This window comes from Syngnathoides biaculeatus, chromosome 3 (assembly GCF_019802595.1).
Source record: "Syngnathoides biaculeatus isolate LvHL_M chromosome 3, ASM1980259v1, whole genome shotgun sequence".
Classification (NCBI taxonomy): Eukaryota; Metazoa; Chordata; class Actinopteri; order Syngnathiformes; family Syngnathidae; genus Syngnathoides; species Syngnathoides biaculeatus.
Window position 1 is genome coordinate 3,009,729 of NC_084642.1, and position 23,322 is coordinate 3,033,050.

At 42.1% G+C, this 23,322-nt stretch overlaps 1 protein-coding gene across 3 annotated transcripts in view; it reads right to left on the reverse strand.

Moving 5' to 3' along the window:
* Positions 1-23,322, reverse strand: part of sbf2 (SET binding factor 2) — a 103,309-nt gene that overhangs the window by 76,538 nt on the left and 3,449 nt on the right. For all 3 annotated transcript variants that reach the window (XM_061813735.1, XM_061813734.1, XM_061813736.1), the window contains exon 2: positions 18,312-18,397. In XM_061813735.1, coding sequence (XP_061669719.1) covers positions 18,312-18,397 — 86 coding nt within the window. The remainder of the gene's footprint in view (positions 1-18,311; positions 18,398-23,322) is intronic.

The window sequence follows — 23,322 nt, forward strand, 5'->3', positions numbered from 1 at the left end:
ATTAGCAACAGGATCATCAATGCACGGGCATGTGCCCGCACTTTCTCATGAATATTGGGTAGGGAAGAATCAGCTGCGAGTGCGCGTCTGTGACCGGGTCAAGCGTGTCAGCGGAAAAGTTCATTCAAATGTACTGACCGGGTTTTAGGTGTCACGCGGGCTTAAGCATGGCGGGGATCGCTTATTGTGAGCAGCCTTTGAAAGGACGTTACAATTATAGCGGGAATGCAAACCAGTACAAAATGAAGGAATTTTCCTCGGCCGGAGCGCAAGACGCTTACGTCGTCAATCCCGGGAAAGGAAGCGGAAGTGAAGCGCACGGATTTGATTTACAGATAGCAATGAACGTGTTAAGAGCAAGCGTATGACAATTAAAGGAAACCAGGCAGCTATCATTCTAAAGCAGTCAGAGAAATGCACACCTGGAAGCAGACCGGCAGAAGTAAAAGGTCGAAGGGTTGCCTATTCAGAGAAGAAGGGCTTAAGGGCTTTGCTCAGGGGTACATCTGAAGTCTCATTTACTGCCCCATTCAACAATATCCACCTGAAGCGGTGGAGTTTACTGTAAAAACAGACGGCATCACTGACAGGTTGTCCAGTAAATTGGCTCAAGGAAATCCACGTCAGTGCAACAGGTGCAAAGATCAGCACGTAGAACGTAGCCTTTTGCACAGTACGCGCAAAAACACGCCAACCCGCGGCGCGCACAAGCCGCCGAGAACGGGCATCTCGCGTTCTCAAATTAGCCCCCCAGTCAAGTGACAATGGAACTCCGGGACACGCTCGGCGTACTGATGTCAACGTGGAGAAAACGGCGGGCCTCCGATTGAACGTGCTGCATCACATCATGTGCTGCAGGCTAGCATGACCGACCGCCGCCGCCCCGCCGCACTATTCACAACCTCAGCCGCTGACACAAGATCCGCCGTCTGACCTATTCAGCATCGTCACGGTGGGGTAACGGGAGGGGCAGCGTTGATTGAAAATAAAAATGCATCAGGGGGAGTTACATTCTCCTGCTGGGAAGGCCGGTCCATTCCGAATATAACCGGGGTGGGGATGACCGGGGGGGACGGAGAGAGAAGTGTCACAAGGCTTTGTCTTCCTCTGATGGAGCTTAAACACGGCAGGAAATAGATTTGTCCTTATACGCGCTTGGGTAGTTATTAGGGGGATAAATAAAGATGGCGTTTCACTCAACCTATCAAGCACAAAAGCTACATCAGACATAGTGTTCTTCGTAGTACAATTCTGTGACCCTCACAGCCCGTTTCATCCGTTGCGCCTGTGCTAGAATGCAGATTTTGATATTACGTAGGGACATTCACATCATGAATAATGAAGAAGCCAAACAAAATATTGAGAGCATGAAGAGGAGGCAGAAGATTCCCAATTTACTGTGACTGATTCCAGTAAGCCAAGAGAATAGTTGCACGTGTTATCGTAGTTGGTTAAAGATTTGTTATCATCAACAACATCATCTAACTCTTCTTCTTCTTCTTTCGGCTTGTCCTGTTAGGGTTCGCCACAGCGTGTCATCTTTTTCCATCCGAGCCTATCTCGTGCATCCTCTTCTCTAACACCCACTGTCCTCATGTCCTCCCTCACAACATCCATCAACCTTTTCTTTGGTCTCCTCTTCCCTGGTAGCTCCATCCTTACCATTCTCCTACCAATTTCCTCAGCCTCTCTCGCCTCTGAACATGTCCAAACCATCCAAGTCTGCTCTCTCTAACCTTGTCTCCAAAACGTCCAGCTTTGGCTGTCCCTCTCATGAGGTCATTTTTAACCCTATCCAAGCGAGAACCTCAACATCTTCATTTCTGCCACCTCCAGTTCTGCTTCCTGTCCACCGTCTCTAATCCGTACATCATGGCCAACCTCGCCGCTGTTTAATAAACTTTGCCCTTCATCCTAGCGGAGACTCTTCTGTCACATAGAACACCGGACACCTTCCGCCAACTGTTCCATCCCGCTTGGACCCGTTTCTTCACTTCCTCAACAACATCATCTAACATCGATGCTAATTTCTCTTAGCCCATCTATGGTATTTCACATGGTATACTCGGCGTAAGGTAATGGATTTACAGTAGAGAAAATTGCATGTTCTGGTAGATTGTAGCGTTTTAATATACAGTGTTCAGCTCTCTTTTGTTTTATGTATCAGTCTCTCTTATTTGGAGAACTGAGCAAAAGAGTCTTCGCTATCCTCAACATGATGTTGTACAAAAGGCTTCCATTTTTTGACAGCAAGATTAAAAATAGCCCCTAAATCAGAATAATTTAAAATGCGTGTTTTATGTTTAAGTGTTCAGTAAGGGTTAGGTCAAGGTTAGTTTCAGCGTTTTGCCTGTAACAAGTTGTTTGAGTTACGCGGGGTCTCGATAATGCAGACGAGGGGACACTTCATCTACATCAGGAGACGAAGAATTGGGAGATGGAGAACATAATCAATTAGGAACACAGCAGCCATGTTACTGCTGCATGTTAACTCAAAAAAATAAAGTGAGGGAAAAAGAAATGGAGGCGCTTCATGAAAATGGGAAGTGGAGAAAATAGGTGTTGATGGACAAAGTGTTGTAATTTGTGTTTACATTAAAGTATTTCTACACAACTGAAATGGTACCTACACCACCTGCCTTGGATGCTACAATGGTGTGAAAGTGTTTCCCCTCCTTCCTGAAATGTTTGTTGTTGTTGTTTTTTTCCCATCACCTAATAAATTTAGATCGTACACAAAGACATAACAGGTCATCATTTCAGGGAGGAAAAAAAAAATACATGGGCCTGTATGATACCGCCACATTTTCTCAGTCAAAAAAAAAAAATACGACCTGCGTGATAAAGTGAAGCAGAAAGATCCTCAAAAGATAGACATAATCCAGAAAGAAATTATAAAATAATGGAGCTCCATTAGTGTGAAATGTTTATAAGATTTGGGGCTCCATTTGTCATGTACAGCAATATCCGAGCCAGAAAAGGTGCGCCGCGATGTCCTTCCACCATCCTCTTCTTTCTACCTCGTACTTTCCCCGATCGTTTGGAACGGTCGCACGGCAGGAAGACAAACACAATGCCTGAAAGCGGACTGCGAGGTGTCATAGGCCAGACGTGGGGGGGTTGGGGGGGGGTGAGAAGGTCAACGGCGTGCTGTCTGCCTAGAACTGGCATATTATCATGTCTACAGGACGAGGTGGCAAACAAAACAACCAGAGGAACGTGATTGGAAACATTATGTGCAGCGTGTTATGTTTAGCTCCATCATGAATTGTTTCCCCCCAAAAAACGGTACCGCCATTGCTCATGTTAGCGTCCCGCTGTTCAGAACAATCCCGGTTCTGCTTTGCTGATCACTTATGCAATGGAGGGCACATGTGGTTTATTTTAGGGGTGGTTATATTTAGACGGTCGTGATGGTCTGAACCGCAGATCTAATAACAAAAAATGTTAAGTCATACAAAAGAGGAAGAGTTCTCTAGAAATGTTTAAAAACGTCTGCATGCAATTTTAGCTTCATAAATGCCATGTGTGAAGGAACTGCAATGTCAGAATAAATATTTTATGGATTGTATTGTAAAAGCGGAGCTTTTGCAGCCAAGCATTGTCCAGAAACAAGCTCAATATGTGGATTTCTTTCAAACTCATCTTCAGATTGAAAACATGCAATGCATTCACCGCACACAACTTGAAAGCAGAAATGTGACCCCACCTCCCCCCAAATAGAATGACACATTCTCCAAAATCACTTCCCTGACAAATTCATCTTTTTTAACCCAAACTAACAAAATCAGTTTTTGGCATGGCTTTTCTGAACATCAACCAGATTGAAGTTTGTTTAAAAAAAACTGGTTAAAAACACCCCGGCCGACAGGGCATGTGCAAAAAAACACCAAAAAGCAAATTATTAAATATGAAGACTCAATGATCAGGTTAAGATTTTTGGGGGATTGCTTAAAAATCGTACAAGATCACCTGAGCTATGACTCACAGTTCAGGTAAGCACTTGAAATTGCGTACATAGTCTTTAGCCTGCAGCACAGAAAAATTCCACCTCAGAAGCCGTGGACTGCCACAGGTCTGTTACCATCGACGGCAGATTCTTTGGGCAACAATCATATTGGAACGAGTAGAATCCGGGAAGATTTCTAATCCGTTTTCCAGTACTTAATCTGGGACACAAACATGGCTGAATCAACGTGAAGCAATATTGCAGGTTTTTTTGTCATATCAAAACTAGACCTGGATAAACAATTTCAAACCATTTTCATCCTTATTTTAACCAAAAACCCACACAACTGGGTTTTTTTTAAACGTGACACTGGTTCACCCTTTACCGCTAATCTGTCTTTAATTATTCCGAAAACCTGTTTCAGGGATTTTTTGAAGGACATTTGTGAGGTCACATAGTGGACAAGAAGGTTTGGCTCACGGTCTCAAAGGTGCTCTCTCCTGTTAACAACAGGACTCTTAAGTCCAGTCAAGTTTATCTCCACCAAACGCTCTCATCCGTGTCTTTATGGACCTCACGTTGCGCACGGGTGCTTCGCCGTGTTCGAAATGGAACAACTGTTCCCATTCATTTGGGAGCGTAGAATTGTCCAAAACACTTTAAGGTGTACCCCACCTTTTGTTTTACATCCATTTCTAACAATGCAATCCTGTTCTTTTATTTCCATTAAGGGGACGGCGTACAATTTCACTGTACACAGCATAATGACGAGAAAGATTCTGATTCTAATCCAGATTAAAGTGCCACTGTCATGAAATGCATGCAGTATGTTATTAATGAAAAAACGGCAGCCGACATGGACCCATGCGTTTTTTTTTTTCCCCACCACAAAACATGATTTTGACGTATACGGCTTTTTGTAACTCCCGCCATGAAAAATCCTCTCGAGGGATTTGTTTTCGAGAAGAAACAGGAAGTGACGTACACGGCGGGACCGCCCTCAAGTGGACCAGTTTGTTTCTATTAGTTTTACCTCCGGGAAGGTAGCTCGTTGCTCCTTCGCGTTAGCCAAAATGCCGGCTCGTTGCATTCCCGGACATTGCTTGAACGCTCGGGAGCGTGGATTTGACCCAGTTTGTCGTGAAAAATGGATTGCACGGGTGCAAAGGACCGGAGCTTCGTGGGTTCCAAATGACAGGTAGGTGTGTATACAACTAATAAAAAAAAATAATGGGTTGCTAAATGCGTCGATGTGCGCGTCGCTAGGCTTCCATGCAGCAGCGGCTGAAGGACGGCCTCCGCAGGCCTCGTGGATCGTTACCGGCCTTGTCGACAAGGTCCAGCTGGCTTCCCGACGTTGTCGACAAGGCCTTGTCGGCCGGGGTGACTCTCGTCCGCCACGGAAGTGGCCGTTTATTACCGCCGCGCGTAGGTGGATAGGGCGGGGAGGTGGTTCGGCCGTTATCCGCATATCATCTAAATATGGCTCGAAACAATAGGGTAATATTGCCCCGGTCGGTAACTTCACTCGGTTGTGAGATGTTCTCTTCTTCGATAAGAGCTTCCGTGTCAGAAGGGGCGTGTTCGACTCTCGTAGTAGTGTCCACCACGTGTTTTCATTGGCGAATGTCCGGGGTGACGTCACGGACAGGGGATGCAGCCAATATGGCGACCGCTCGGACGTCGTCGAATGACACTTCCGCAACTTTGCGCGTGGATTTATTTTTTGTGAATAATCTTATCCGGATTTTTGTGTTTATTGGGATGACATGAGACCGTTATGTTGCACAAACCCTCGCAACCAGTCTGTAAGTGAACACGTTTTCGTGCATTTCATGTGCAAAGTGGAAAGACAAAGCATCAAAAACATCACTGCCGAGCTCAAAGAGTGATGAATGAGAAGAGGAGGGTAAACAGCTTTATCCTGAGCTTGCAGAAGAGCACAATGAAACCCTGCGTCAGAGTGCTCCACGCCGTCCTTTGGAGCGCGCTCAGATAGCGGCTGATAATGACCCCGCTATCCAACAGGTGCTTCCTCCGCCGCCTGCAGAGGCCCCGTTTCAATTTATTCACTATAGGCTTACTTCTGCTGCTCATCAGCGCTGCCAAAACCTGTGAAAACATGAACGCTATCTCAGAAGTAGAAATAAACCGCAGGACTGTGAGTCACTGTGCTCATGGTGAATTATACTATGGTAAATTCACATTAATCACAGACTCATCTTAAATTGACTTTTTTTTTTTTTTTTTTTTTTTAAATGAACAACTGTTTTTACCCCCTCCAAAAAAAAAATGCGGTTATGACTAGTCTGGACAGGAGAAGCTATTCCTCTGAGAGGAAAGGAAGTACAATGCGCACCCGACTACTCGCGGAACAACCTCGGCACGTGGCGCTACAGGAGCAAATGGGGGTGTCGCTCGAAAACAATAACAAAGGATGTCACTTGGAATGGACCAAGCACATGATGATAAACCTGAGCTTTCATCTGCAGAGGCAACACGTCGAGTTTCTGGAAAGGTATTTTATCACTTTCAACGGAAACTCCATAAACACTAATCCACATTAGGACGACGGAAATAGAGTGGGCCCTTCTAAGGTAATAAAGTTGTACCACTGAAATAAATGCGCTGTTCAGGCGTGGGTTTTAATGGGATTATCTCATTTAAGAAAAAAAAAATTGTCTTCATGAACATTTTCAATGAGAATAACACAAAAAGCCTGCAGTTATAAAGAGTGACTGAAAAAAGTCCCCCGTCACCATTTTTCTCACTATTTCTAAAAGGTTTTATTGACGGGAAAATCTCACCAGATAATGGGAAAACGTAATCGAAAAGTTAGGTGTAATAATGCGAAATGACAGGGTGAAAAAGTACTGAACATGCCAACTGGTATTTATGTGATACTTTGTACAAAAGCCTTTGTTTGCGACGAAAGGTTCAAGACGCTTCCTGGATGGAGAAAGTAGCGGGATGTGATTTTGGCCCATTCCTCCACACAAGCAGTCTTTAAATCTTGAAGACTCCTTGCACGGGCTTCTTTTAAGGACCTGGAGTTTCAGTTCTCTCCTTAGATTTTTTGATTGAATTGGATTGTCTCATTCTAGCCGCTTGGGTTTTTTTTTTTTTTTTTTTTTTTTTTTTTTCTTTCAAACCAATTGAAAGAATGTTTCAGATCCTTATCCTGTTGAAACGTCCACCCGTCTTTCATTTTGACCATCGTCAAAGATGAGAGCAGATGTTTGCCAAAAATGTCTCAATACATTCCCCCACTCCTCCCCCAGTTCTATAATATAACGTTTACCAGTACCATTTGGTACCATGGTGAGCTGCTTTAATTAGTTAACGTCGATAATTTGTGTTTGGGCATAATAAACCTAGACCAAGTACAATTGTCACACGCCAGTTCTGCTTTCCAGTAATGTCACTGCACTGTTATCTACTTTTATAAGCGCAAAATGGTTGTAAACTTTGGACATGATCCTGCTTTGCCCCCATCGTGTCAGCTTCAACACAAAGTGATGTGTGACGTGTCTGTGTAGGAAAAATGATCACTGTGAAGCTCAGAGTCCTCGATTTCGCTTGCACTTTTTTTCACTGGAATATATATTTTTTGTTTTATTTTCAATTATTTGTTTCAGCCTTACACAGCAGTGTTTCCTCTTCACTAATTGCGGAGCTCGAGTCATCGGCTCACCCAGAGTTTGATCTCAGCATCCTAATCATAAATAAAACGTGAAAAACAACGGGATATTTCGCAGGTCATTTTCCTAAGACTAATCCTTCCACAGCCGTTCCGTACTTCCCAAACGAACGACAAATGGCACACGCGTGCTGAACAAATGGAAATAGCTCACATAAAGACGACACAAAGACCATTCCGAAACAGGTTGTGCAAGAGATTTCTGATGCACGTGGAAGTATAGTCGTCGTCACATTCTTATACATTTGATGAAACTAAATATAATATCTTCCTTTGCCGTGCGCCTCAAAGTCAGGGGCGGATTAATTACCTCAAGGGTTTCAAGAGGTGGTAAAAGCGATCTTGATAGATTTGGTCCCGACATGAAAGTGCACATTGTATGTACCATGCGAAAGGAACACTTGTGGTTTTCTTCACGACTGCCCGAACATGCCTGATGTGATCATTTGCTTCGACGCAGGTGCTTGAATCTTCTTGTGCTGATGTGACAAATGTAGGACTAATCACTGGGACAGCGGCAGTATTTGGCAAGTATGAAAACATATTTCATCATATCGCCAAAAGGAAGCCAGTTACCTTAAAAGGTCCTGAATTGCTTTGCGGTTTCTCAACGTTTTGACAACACCCCATATCACTGCCATCCATAAGAGCCTGAGCGTATAACCAAGAGGACTATAAATGTCAACAATGGATATAATATATTGCTACACCATGTCATTATGCTGTCAGACACTCGGGCTGGTCCAAAAGAGTCTAGATATTTTTTTTCCCCGGGAAAAATAATTTCAAACATGTTACCCAGGTCAATATTAATACCTCTTGAACTCCATCTTTTGGGACATATGCCAAAAAAGTCCTCATTTTAAATATCTGCTTTTAAAAGCTTGACGACGATAAGGATGATGTAGTTGTCTTTAGAGTAGGCTGTGTAAAAAAAAAAAACAAACAAAAAAAAAGTCACATGGTAACAATGTACAGGAATTCCTTGTAAAGTCAATCCTCTCGGTGAAGCCAGATCAGAATTTCACGTGCCTGCCTGAGGAGGCTTTGCAATATGGACGTGTGCTCCATAGAAGACCGTTTAGTCATATGAATGCACAGCATCAAAAGTAAACCTTTCGGTTAAGTACTGTACAGGACTAAAAATACAGGTGTCGAAATCGAAATAACAGGCCCTGTTATAAGTAGCAGTCAGGGCTCTACCTAAAGTTTGTATTTATAGTTGCTGCATATGGCTATTGTCAAACGGATTTATGCCTGGTTGCGGTCAGCGCTGAAAGGAAGCCGCGTGCAGGACGAACGAGGGTCAACAAAAATATGGGAATGCTTTGTGCGCGCGGTACATGGCAATGATAATGTCAAAATGCCATTTGGAAGACTCAATTTTCTCAACTGACGATCGGAAAAATTAGGAGCGAATTCAAAATCAGCACAAAGCAAAACCGTTTTCAAAGCCAAGATCCGTCGTATTGGCAGCCGATCTTTCGGGACCCGCAGAAAATGGTGTTCTGTGACAATGTAAGCGCCGAAGCGGCCAAAAGAGAGAGTCGGGTCTCTTCTTTCACCAGGGGGAAAGCTGGCGTTTGCCATTCTTTCGTCATCGGCAGTCGAATGTGGATTGGTTTCAACAAAAACAGGTTTCTCATCTGAAAGTGGCGAAAAACGTGCTTTGGTTTTTGCCAAGCCTCAAATTGTAAAAAGAATTACAATGGGCATTTTGCGTCCCCCCCATCAATATTTTAATGGTTTTCAAGAATCTGTCTCCAAGATAGTCGTGGACCTCAGTATTGACACCAGTGTCGTATTCGGGTTCCCAACTTCGCAATGTCAACGGTGCCTCTGCTGGTTGCAACTAGGTCGAGCTCCAATTGCTTCAAGATGTGATTAATCAACACGTCAACTGAACTTTTGTTATTTCTCAGGCTGTGTCGGACGTGACCACACGGAAATGAATGATTGACGGACACAACGGACCATTTCGATTCTCAAGAAGACTGCATTAAGATTTCTAGCCCAGTACAAAAAAATTGCAGGAGACTTAATCGGCGTGTGTTGCGATTTGCTTTGACGGACAAACGGGCAAAAATGCTCCAAAATGCTCTCATCGGTGTTCGTTTCCGGGTGATCTCACAGCACTTTTGAGCACGGAAAGTCCTGCTTGCTTGACAGCTCCGGCTTTGTTTCCTGGTGTGTTTAGCTTCGCTCGGGCACAAAGCATTGATTACTCATGCGTCGGGTCTTCCTGACAAACACACGATCCCCGTTCCTCCGCCGGCCAGGACGGCATCCTGCTACGCGGAATGCACTGTTTAGATTTCCTCGGAATGTTTTACAAACATCATGAGACAGACGTGCTTTGCGACATGTCAGGCTAAGGTGACGTGAGTCAAAGTATCAAGTGATAAAATTTTGCTACATTCTTTGAGTCAGTGACATGGCACTGATTCTGCATGACTCAGAACAATGTGGCTGAAGATGAACAATGCCATTAAGGTTTGTCATGAAGCCGCGAGGAGTACGAGGCCAGAGGACTGATTGCTTTGCACTGCTCAGGGAGATTCCTTCCCTGCTGAACTGACCCCGACCTTTGCCAAGCCCCGCTGAAGGCCAATCTAGAAATATCATTTTCCTACCACGCATAATAACCGTGACCAAATGTGAAAAGTTAGTTCGTTCACTTTCCGTTATCGGCGGCGCACAATTTTATTTATTTTTTTTTTTGCGATAACATCAGCGTCCTTCCCGGAAGCGTGAGCACGTTCCTGATTAAAGGAGACGGCAACATTTTAGACGCAAAAAAATTACGCAATTGTTTACGGGCCGGTCAAGTGAAGTGAAATTCCTTCATTTACAAAAAAGCTGCCCTTTTCATCTACACGCTTTTTTCACTGGATTAAAACAAGCTACGTTGTGTGCTACCACAGCACACATATTCTACGTATAGTGGATATGAGAAGTCTACACACCCCTGAGACCAAAATAAATTCTTATGTATATTCTTATAAAACTAATCATTTAGTCAAAATAAAATCAAAATAAAGTGAAAGTGCAATTGCACAAGTGTGCGCACCCTCATAAGTGGGGCGTAGCTGTTTTCAGAATTTTCCGCACTCTAAGCCACACCGCATTATAATGCGCACCTTGGCCCATTCAAAAACGTTTTTTCCATATATAAGGCGCACCTTCAATGGATGGCCCATTTTAAAACTTTTTTTTTTTCATATATAAGGCGCACCGCATGATAAGGCGCATAGAATAGAGACTACAGTGGAGGCTGGGGTTACGTTATGCATCCGTTAGACGGAGCTCCACTAAAGGCTCAATACTGATCCATATATAAGGCGCACCGGATTATAAGGCGCACCGTCGGCTCTTGAGAAAATTAAAGACTTTGAGGTGCGCCTCATAGTGCGGAAAATACAGTAACTAATCGCCTTAAATAAAGTTCGGCTCTTCTAGTAGCCTTTTCCTGGCATTTTTGTAGTCACATCAAGAATAAGCCACGGTCTTCATGGAGTTTCAGCAGCATCAGAAGGATCTTAATCTCCAATGGTATTAGTTAACATATATCTACAAAATGCAGTTATGTTACTTGGTCTGAGCTACAAGCACAGTCACAGTATGAATTAAACTCATATCTCAAGGCATGACTATATTTGAGTGAAACATATACAACACGGGGCTTGTCAGTGACCTGTATTTTACCATTATTAACACTTTAAAGTAATAGTAACGCAATTTTAGATTTCCTTGTGACTCACAAGAAAAACAAACCATATCATCATCATCATCATACTGATCGGGAATTCTAACAAAAGAAAAACAAATGATGATCAAAGCGATATATCTCCCTGTTATGCCTCAGAGCCATAATTGTTCGCTGCAAGCAACATGGTACTGTAATGACTTTGAACTTTCTTTGAAAGCTGAAATAAATTCAGGCGGTTCTTAGGGATGAGCTGGTAAACGCATAATTTGTTGTTCTCAGTAATAAAACGATTATAATTTGAAAGAGCACCAAAAACAATCGTTATGTAGTCGGAGAAACAACCGAGTGGTATACAAAACGGAAAAGCACTTTTATTCGGATCGTGATTGTTCAGCACTGCAGCATCTGGCCCAAAGGCATAAAACTAAGCGTTGACAACGTGAGGCTATGACTTGCACTTTCAAACAGGTTACACTGTCTGACAGGGTTGTAGCGCAACGTCAAACAATTAAAACAAACTTGACAATGCGGTAACGAAGGGGAGAACGCAACAAATGTAAGATCAAGGTTGAATGAATCGACAAGTTCCTTTGGTGAAAGTTCCACGTCAAACTCCAGATCACCGTTTTTCCATCTCCCAAACGCCGTGACGAAAAACTTAAATGTTTGGAGCTAAGAAAAGCATTGATGAGAGCAATATATATATATATATATATATATATATATATATATATATATTCAAAATCTGAATAAAACAAATTTGACAATGTTCTCGTGCAGGTAAGTAAACGTGACCCTTGCATCGACAGGGGAACGAGTGCGATGATAGAACATTGTCCGCAGGCTACATATTAAAGACTTACGCTCGTGTTTTAACACTGAACTCTGTGACACGACGACGTCACAACTATCGTTTCCTAGGAAACGCTCGGAAAACACACACAAGCACAAGGCCGGTGAAGCACAAAATATATAAACAGTTCAATTGCAGAGTATGTGGCACATGCACATTACTATTTAAGCTCCTTTGAATTATTTGCTCCCCCCCCCCCAAGCATAGCACAAAATGTTGACTACATTAGAAAACACATGATTTAACAATAAAATGCATCTAATAAGGAGAAGATTTCAGACGTGTTTTTACACTTCTTGATTTTAGTGGAGTAGCTATCGAATATTTTTTTTTCATCAAGTATTCCAGAGAGTATTCCATTGAATAATGGGATCAAAACAGACTTTGGGTTATCAAACACGATAACATGTACGGCACAAATGTAGTTATTAGTTTTGCCCACTTAGGGTCCCCCATCCTGATGCTCGCAGTATCTGACTTTGAATGTGTACGGCTTTAAAGCGCAGGGCCTGGCGTGGTGAGTGACGTGACCGTCGATGAATAAGAAATTTGGAGTTCGTGTATGAATATGAATATCACGTGGGGTTTTTTTTCTACAAAGTTTTTTAATCCTTAACCAGTTGCGGAGGCATGACAATTTCTTGAAACTAACGATAGAAGGCTATGTTATATTAGTTAATAACACGTTACCTTTTGTTGATGATAATAGACCTGCTGTTGCGGTACACATTGCACTTTGTTTCCTCGTAAAATGTGAAATGATCCCCGTTTTTTCCTAAAATTTCTACATTAGCCAGTGTGTCCACGCGCCGAGGCAGAGATTTCACTTTGACCTTTTTTTTTTTTTGCAGTCGCGTTACTAGGTATTAATAATGGATTAATCGTTGCAGTTCTTTGATTTTTAGGGAATTCAACGTGATATTCATACATTTTAAAGAGGGACCAACGAGATGTGATCTTTCTATTAAAGCACAATGTGATGGAAATGTACTGACCTCCATCGAAAGACACAGCTCATCCATAACAGATGAGGACTTGAGCTGGCTCCTATCATCATCACTTGCCTGAAAAGATTAGAAACACATTTTTGCGCGCACGAGTTGTAAACGCTGTTTCTTAGTGCATTCCTCATCTGTGGTTATTTAGTTTGCTGGGGGCCGCTCGCGACCACAAACTGCTTTTCGTGCTCAGCGCCATGCACTGTTTTCGCCAGATGTGTTTCTTGTTTGTAAATGACTCATTTTCTTTTTCACAGAGCAGAGACAAATCTGCAACTCATAACGGTCGACATACCAGGACAGACGACAGCCAAAGTGCAAATTGCTGAGTGGCTCCGTTAAACACGATGGTGTATCTTCATAAAGCTTCAAAGATGGAATTCATGTCATTTGGCACTCCACCAAATATTTTCCACACACGAGCAAATTGCAGAAGGGCAGATTTTGCCGAAGAAAACCTGCTTGATCTTTGGACTCGCTGGGAAATAATGACAAAACCACATCCAGCCTTGTTATACAACTCTTTAATACTCATGAACATTTAGTTTTATTTGAAAAAAGGTGAGTGTGCGCATCATTTCCGAAATCTTTAACTGATGACTGTACAATTTAGGGAAACAAATTCCTTTGCATTTCACACATGCTCCCAACTCAGGAACACATCCAACGCTATCTCGCTCTCTCTCTGTGCCCTCCATATTATACAATATTTCAAGCAGGCATACATATCACGAAAAGGCCTTGCTGGTTGACTGCACTGAGATGGATAACGCGATACATTAACACAGCCACAAGGATACAAAAACAATGTGCAGGTCCTCTATGACATCTGGAAACGCTAACCTAATAGTTTTAGCTAAACGTGTTTCTATATTTAAACGTGACAAAACGGACACAGGATACAAGGAAGATTATTCCCAGAGAGGAGAGCCAACACGCTTTATCGTCACTGAGAGTTACAAAAAGGGCCAGCGCTGGACGTTGGACAAAGTAAATCCGAACCCAAAATGAATTCAAAATTTATTTATTTTTTTGTAACGACGCACCAATATCGCTACAATAGGTATTCACTTAAATCGGCGAGTGCAAATCGTGATCCCCAACGTGGATGACAAAGCCGACGTGGGTTGTGATACGGCAGGAACAGAGTTTCATCCGCGACGCACTGCGCTTTTGATATTTTCAACAAGCAGTCTTACATTTTTTTCATACAGAGGTAACATCTGAATTCGTGCTTCTATGAAGATTGCCAAGATGGTGTAGTAGTACACACGCCTGACTTTGGTGCGGGCAGCGTGGAATCGATTCCCGCTCAGTGAAAGTGTCGATATCTACCCTGCGACTGACTGGTGACCAGTTCAAGGTGTAGTCCGCCTTTCGCCCGAAGCTAGCCGGGATAGGCTCCGGCTTTCCCGCGACCCTTGTGAGGATAAGTGGCTTGGATAATGGATGGATGGAGATTTCCCTCACACGACCCTTGTAAGGATAGGAGTCTCAGAAAATGGACGGATGGATATTGACCAGACGCCACAGTGAAATATGTGGCAAAATTGTTTTAAAAAATATACAGACGGATGTTAAAATGTAGCTTGTGACAATTTGCTACTCTAAAGAGTGATGCCTTGAGATACGAGTAACCCGAAGTACAACTTTTATTCGGTATAAGCTGTCAGTAAGATTTTGTTTTGAGTTGCTTTCTTTTTCCTTAAAGCGCAAACAAGATAAAATTCTTTTGTGGCGCCAGTAAATTCATTTCAACTCACTTCACAAAATGTAGCACTTTGGCAAATAGTGAGGATTTCGTCAAAAAATTGGTTTCAAATTGTTTAACGCCACTCCCAGTTGAGGTCCACTGCCAAACTAACACAAGGAGAATTACACATTGTCTAACAAGCAAACTATGTTGACTTTTGATCCACCCGCTAATGCTAACATGAATGGAAAATGCCATTGATTTAATAACGGTAACGCGGACAGTCGCAATTTTACAGTCCTTTGACCAAGAGGCATCTGAACACAGATGGTTAAAAAAAAAAAAAAACACTCAGTGAAATAATATAATAAATATTTATCCTCCACAACAAAATTAATAGTACAGCAACAACTGAGCATTAATAGAGTTGAAGAAGTAGTCTATTCTTTTTTTGGTCTGCCAGAAGAAGCAACATACATAATTGGATGCAGCATTAAATCATGATTGCCAAATTGTTGAATACCTTGCAATCTATATAATTATAACTAATTCTAATGACTTTATAATAAATGTTTGAGTTACAAGTATCGTCAAGGAAGAAATTAGACTCAAGTTCATCTCAACTGGAAGCACTAACGACATCGATCAGTATTCAGTAATGGTACTATACTGAATACATATATTTGGGGGGAAAAAAAAAAGTTATACTGATCCAGGCCAAACATTTTAATCCACATATTGTCATTTTGTTGTATTTTGGAGTTTTGATTTGCGAGTCACCGCGAATGAACTCACGACTAGACCTCGACATGCTTTGCGGCTCGCTTCGATTGAAAGAACGCGGACCCTCGTCCCCTCAGCCGCTCGCAACTTGTCTATTTGTGTCGAAATAGCCGCCTCACTCGACCTCGATCGGGTTAGAAATCCCGCCGCGTAATCAAGGGCCGTGGTCTCTCTTTGACCACATTTACACACGGTCAGCAATTCGACTACCGTTCTCACGATTGAGGCTAATCTTTCATGTCGGCGACTGAAGGCTCGATTCAGGCAAAACAGTGCAAGGCTGCAATTCCGCTCATGGAGCGAGGTGACTGCTCGATGGCTTGGCCCCTTGGCCTTGATGACTGACCCACATTATGCAACCAGTTGGCCTCAACACCTGCTGTTCTTCTCTCCATCACTTAGCTCTTGAATCTAATATTTCAGGTTCCCGCCAAACTGAAAACACCTGGCGCATCAGACAGGGTGGGGGTGCCCCAATACAGCCACAGACGAGAGTCGGCGGTAGAAGAAAAAAAAAAATAAAATAAAAAAAAAAGTGGCTCCGTAAATCTTATGACAGAGCTTCCAGACCGACAAAAAAAATGTTCATAAAACCATCCAAGATTTAAACGCTTCGTGAACGATGTCTAACCTCCACTCTGTTGTGGCTTGGAATTCTGTTTCGGTCCCTCCAAACTACATCGTTGGGTTCTACCGTAATTAATAGGGTTGGCCATCGAGAATCGAGAACTGATCGGAACAGCGGAAGCGGCGGAATTGTTTTTGTTTTTTTTCCCATGTTCTCGTCAAGTCCTGTGACTTATCTAAAACAAGTCCCGAGCGCAAAGCCCGAAATTCGGGCCGATGGGGTTGCATAAGAGTCTGCCGCAGAGTAATATTCAAAAATTCCATCTGTGTGAATGGCGGATGCGTGGAATGGATCTTGCCGCCAGTGTTCGCGGAGTACAAGTCTGTGAAAGCCACGGCAATTCCCCCCCCCCAACGCACAGGAAAAGCTTATTGGATCCTACGCAACTCTTGGAAATGGCCAATTTTCAGTTCAATTCAGTTCAGTTGAACTTTGCCGAGAGGCCACTGATTTCCCTGTACGATTGAATTAGTGGCATTAGATGGGTCAGACGATTTTGATAATATTCTGCTGTTGGGGTCGGACAGACACTTTCAATTTATATTTCAAAGTGTTGTTGTTGTTGTTTCAAATGTTTCAAAATGCAAAGTCCAGCTTTAACACTGATTATTATGATTCCGTCATCTGTGTTGGCAGAATTCTCTTGTTAAAGATCCTACAAGTTAAATGTCACCCAGACGTTTTTGGTGGTTTGATGAGCTAAAAGACTACAAGTGTACTAAAAAAAACTAGCAACTGGTTTGCAACAAACCCATTAAGTGTCATCTCTGAACCCCTAAACAGGAGCGAGGTTTTAACACTGTCAGTCTACTCTGCACCAGCAGTTTTTACACAGACATTTACAGACAAGTAGCCCCCCCCCCCAACTACAATCAACCATCTGCACATACCACAGAGTTAAAAAGTAAAATTTAACATAACCACATTATGGGTTGTAGAGTAAAAAAATTACCAGTCAAAACACTACAGCAGTATATCATGATCAGTACTTCCAAGTGGTGTACTGGGATTTGAAATCATCGTGCGGTTTTCGCTCCTTCGCTGCCAAGACCGCTGAGCTTACCAATGCGCCGGAGCCAAGACACAAGAACAAAATTGATATGAGGAACACAAAGGCATCCCTTACAGAAAGATACAATTTACAGATATTCCTCCAAAAAAGATTGAAGGAATTTTGTCCACTCAGATAAGCAAGTATGCGTTCTTCCTTTGGAATGTCCTCGCAATACAGGAAATAGGCCGCCTGTCCCAGACCCCCAGTGGCCTTCCAGAGTTGCAAGAAGCAACTAAGAAAAGCTCAATATCACCAAAGACCAGATCAAGAGGGTCAATTATGCAAAAAATGAGAAAAGATGCCCAATTAGTGAGCACAGCCAGAGTTTTACAGTAAACAGTTCACGATGAACGCGGCAGGAAATTCCATTGTCCGTGCGATGTCAATTCGCTGGGGGGGACTTGCGCTCTCAAATGGAAGGAAAAGCAATGCAAAATTCCAAATAGCCTTGCTTCATTTTCCTATTTAAATCCAACAGAGGTGAATGCAATGTTTTGCCCGCAGTCTAAATTTTTAAAACATGCTCTCCTGGAATTCTCAAATGCAGAAAAAAAAAAAAAAGGCCAAGTACAAACGACCCGAAAACTGGTCGACTGATCAAATTGTTCGCATTTTGAAACACATATTCCCACGGGAAATAACTGAATTTGAAATAATCCCATCGAGTGTAAAGTAGGCATTGTTACCAGCAAAATGTCTGAAAAATCAGCTCAAAACAAGACACAGAGCAATAATGTAGCCTATGAAGATAAGAGAGCGGTTGTGAAATGTGAACATTCACAAATGCAGTGGCATGTGTTCAGTCTCAGTCCTGTATGTGGTGGTGATACACCCCCCCCAAAAAAAAAAAAAAATAAAAAAAATCTAATAATCACAACATAACGTCCCCGCGTTTCCCCCCCCCCAAAAAAAATCAATTTGTTTATTAAACCGTTATCACTCACCATCTCCACTCCCTGAGGGAAAGCGGTCCCCTCCCAGTCCTTCTTGGGGAATCGCTGAATGATCTTCCCGCATCCCTCCGCTGAACCTGACGATATTAAAATGAAGTCTTAAAAGAGAGCGACAGAAATTCAAACTCTAAATTCATCATTTTCATCAGCCCGACAGAATATGCAGTCGTTTCTACATCGTGTGACGCTGACAACACAACCTGATGAAAATGTTGAAAACTGAAATGCGGCAGCTCAATTATTTTTATGCCTTCACATCCACACCGCTTTATTACAGAAACCAAAAACAATTTTCTCAAAGATTTTTCTGTGGTAGAGATGAAACCGTATGAAAATTTCATATTAAGATAAACGCAGAATTAATAAAAGAGATGCACCGAAAAGCATTCTTGCACATTATTAAAAATGCTAAATCTTGACTTTGTAAACAACAACATGCAAAGTGGATTTTCATGCATCCATGTAATATTTTTAAAAGGCTAAAGACACAAGACTCTGTTAAAATATAAATGTAATTGAGTATTTTTTTTATTAAACAGATTTTCAGGAAATTACGTACATTAGAAAAAAAATATTTTTAACTAACTAACTAAATAAAAATATTTGATGAGAGCTGACAATAATCAGAAGGCTCCTCAAACTCTTTCATTTAGCCTGGCTATACAATAATTCGGTTTTTAAATGTTTTTTCAAGTGAACTCTTCTTCCAGGTGTTAGAGGGCGCAGATCATAATACAACTATGTTCTGAAGTATTGGGCCAAATTTGTGATGCGGTCACTGCTGTTATTTTTATGCATTATGACCAGTCTAAAGTGCTGAAAATGGCTTGGTTTGACATTGCAATGTTAATTCCTGAACAGGATTTGTTGTTGTTTGTTTGTTTGTTTCCTGGAAAGTGGAGGTTTTGGAAGTTTTCCACACAATGCCAACAATATGGGGAAAAAAATGTATCAATGAATATCGCTATAATCTTCGTATTGCAAACGAAAAGTCTGTTTATGAGTATTATGACTGACTGTGGATGTTGCATTTGTAGTACGTCCATTCAAAGATCACATTTTCCATGAGCAAAAAAATGGATTCTGCTTTTTAAATGCATCATTAATTAAACAGAGAAAATGAATACAAATCAACATTTTGAAGAAATGATGACAAAGTGTGTTGATGTGGTGAAAACCAAACTTTCCAAAGTCTTGACAAATTGCCAAACTTCCCCAACGTTCAGATCGTTTCCCTTCTTGCACGCCATTATTTTGAGGCAACGCGGCACTGCCCAAAATCTGAGTGGCTTCCTCTCTGGCCAACTCTCTAAAGTTGCGTAAAAAAAAAAAATCGCCCACCGGCGTCCGCACGTTTCCCCACAAACCAAAGTCGAAAAACCCCTTTCGACTGTGATCTCACCAGCCTTGGCTGCGGGTTCTACTCTGTGCCAAATTCAACTCTTGTTTCTGCACGATTAAGGAGGAGTGACACTGTTTGTTCAAGGACGACATTTTGGCACTTGCCTGATCCGAGACCACAAAGCGATCCCCCCCACCCCCCACCCCCTGCCCCTCGCTAAACTCCACACATTTTACTCATCAGAGCGAATCGGCGTTAAAGTTGAATCAAAAAGAGGCCCCACACTTGCTTGCGCTCATTAACAACATTCAAGGGAGCTTGTAAAGCTCGTCCGATTACCTGCAACAACACAACACGACGCGACCACACAAATGTTTCGTGTTTGGTTTATTACGCAATATGTCAACATGAGATTGTTTTCCTGCTCCCCTTTTTCACCAATTAACCCATTTCGTAAGGTTACTTTGACTCCCTTCTAAAAGTTTTGAAACAGTGAGGCCCATTTATTTATTTTTGCAGTACAGTACACTAACAATGTTTATTGAAAGTAGCTCCAAAATATTGTTTTGCACACTCTTTATAGTAAGTAAGACAAAACATTTTTACATCTATTTCAGGATTTCGGGTCACGTACGTTAAACACACGAACCGAAGTATGATATTACCCGTTTATGTGCGGGAATAGTCGGTATCGGTCATAAAACAACATTCTGCACGACAGTTACGTGTATTTTGGATTTAACAGTTCTTCTAATTGAAATCGTATGCCCGGAATGCTCGGTTCTAAATTTCGGAGCGAGGACGAAAATAAATGACGGAATTCTTCGCATTCCGTGAGAGCGACTCACTCGGATTAAAACAAGCTGCGCTCTCTAATACGACCTCGCTGATATAAAAAGAACACCATCGGAAAAGAATAATAGAATCCAGGCCGCGAAGAAACAAATTTCAAAGTCCGCCCACGAGATGCTTACTAAATACATGAATGAATAAATCAAAACTATTTCTGTCCTTTATCACATTATGATTCGAGAAGCGTTTGACAACCAAATAATTCCGTGTGTGACATCACAAGAACTCGCGTTGGACGAGTGGGGCAGCGACAATTTCTTCACCAAAAGACGGCGGGAGAAGTCAGCGTCGTCATAATCTTGTCAGCCTTCTTCAGGTAGCGCTTCTCGCAGAGGTTCTGATCCGGCTACGACACGTCAAAGGTCTCCTTTGTTCAGTTCAGTGTCGAAGGCGGAGGCGGATAAACGTCAGATCAACTTCACGGCTGCGTGGCGTCATTTGCGTCTTTGTTCACGGCAAAAGAATCGTACTTTATGATATATATGATGTACCTTTGCGCATTCCGTAGACACTAATTCCATTTATTGATGCCCGGGTTTATTCACGCCACTATCCAAAACGTCAAATCGGATCGTGGTAAGAAACGTCATATCCTCGGCGATGCGGGTGATAAAAATCAGACCTTATGTTTGACTTTAGTGCAGATCTAGTAAATGTCACATTTGATTAAATCGTTGCACTGAAATGTTCCCTGCCGTGTATTTGAGTTTAATTTGCATAGTCGGAAAACAAACAAACAAAAAAAAAATCAAAGGTCTCACGTTGAATCTTATCAACGGACGTTTGTGTGTAGCGCTGTGGTAAAAGTTGTCGGTGGAGTTTCCCCTCACTTTCATTTTTTTTTAACTTTACAACTCAAAAGAAGGAAATCCTCCATTGCGGTCACGGATCACTACGCAGTCTGAACACGACCGGCGGCTGAATGTGAAAAGAAAAACCATCACAAGTAAGGCGCAAAACCAAAATGCCCTCAATGAATAACTTTTGATCGCCGTAAGACGTTCAGAACTGGAAATTGCTGTCAAAAAAAAAAAGCCTATAACGTAGCAGCAGTTATGACAGTTATGTATTCAAATTGTGCTTCGAGTTCTGTCGAGCCATTATTTCAACATTTCTTTGTCATTCTATAAAACAAAACAGATTATTGGAATGAAAAACGGTAAGATATTTCCATAAAACGAGCCACAACAGATGGGAACGTTTCAAGAGATGGCATTCACAACAAGAAATACACATTGAATCTCCAGATGTTAAATTATTAATTGCACATTAAATATTTACAGTGTAGTCACAAACAATTCACAATGATCAAGAATTAATGCGCTTACAAATAGAATCTTGCATTAATTGCATAAAACTGACACTATATGCAATTTAGCCAACACTCAATTGCATTATTTTGGATGATGTTAGCTTTGACTAAAAGCTGACTAATTGCAGCCAATTATTATTTCATACAGTGTTGGGAATGAACAAAAACAAGGGGGGAAAAAAATCATACAATTTATGCCAAGATTTTAAACTATGAGGTGCTGGAATAATCGGTTATTTACAGCACTTACACATCAAACAAAATTGTAATTTAAGCCCTGAATTGACCGATCATAGGCTAAATGTTTGATATCAGATGACCCGTGAAAGTCCAAAAGAATGCAAATCCTGCATCAAAACGCCCGAGCCGAGGGCGGGCCGAAGAACATCTTTCTGTGAGGAGACCGAGCGAATGAACGAGTTGCCCACATGTCGTTCTAATATCATTACATAAGTTTGCCTAAACAGCAGTCGGACAAAAAAAAAAAAAAAAAAAAATGGTTGAAGGTCAAATGCATTTTTTTTTTTTTTTTTAAACAAGAGAACTCGTTTGTGGGTGTTCCAACCGAGCCGGCAGCGCCAAACAAACCCTCTTTGAGATTCTGCAACAAAGATCCGTTTCAGGACGCTTTCACACAATGAAGCCCAGCATGGACTCTGCAATGACTAACTGAAAATCACGTGAGGGATTTATTAACTTCTTCACGATTGCAAGTCGGAACTGTCCGAACTTCCGCCGATTCCGCTCGAGATCAGGCGCTCAGCAGATTTGTGGCAAAAATTTGCTTGCAGGAGAACTTGTTTCACCGTGATTACGACATATTACCGCAGAAATCCCCGATTCAGACCACAAGAAATCAGATTCGGGCTGCCAGGAAGAGTGTAAACGTAGACCCGCGCTCAAAAAAAATCTCTCCTGAATCGTGCGATCAGTTTCAAGTTATGATGACTCGGCGGTATTTATAAATCGATGAATCGCTAACTGCAGGAGAGAAGAAGAGAAGACTCGGGTTACTGATTGGCAAACAGCAGCGCCGAGGGCCAATGAGGTGAAGAGGAAAATTGGGTCTTTCAGGTAAAATAGGAAGCTCGTGAAATATTTACTCTATTTTAGGCTAAACTCGTCTGGTTTGCCAAGAGATGGTATAATAAAGATACCTTTGTGTAGAACACATAATTTATTCATTCTTTCTTGCCTCAGGTATTTAATTGAAAACGTTACGTGTTGCGAAATTATCAGAGCAAACTTTATAGCGTCTCTTTGTTGAATCGGGAAGAAATCCTGCTCGGTGGTAAACGCTTAATTTTACGTCCCTGGTTGACAACGACCTTTGGAATATCAAAATACTCCCAATTTGTTTCGACGCGGTTAGTGCGCCCCCAAACTAGGCACGTGTGGCCCATTATTATCGGACGAAAGGGGTTTGCTAGCTTTGTTGACATAGCCACTCAAAATGGCGGCCAAGGGACTCCTGGGACTGTGGCGACGTCACCGGA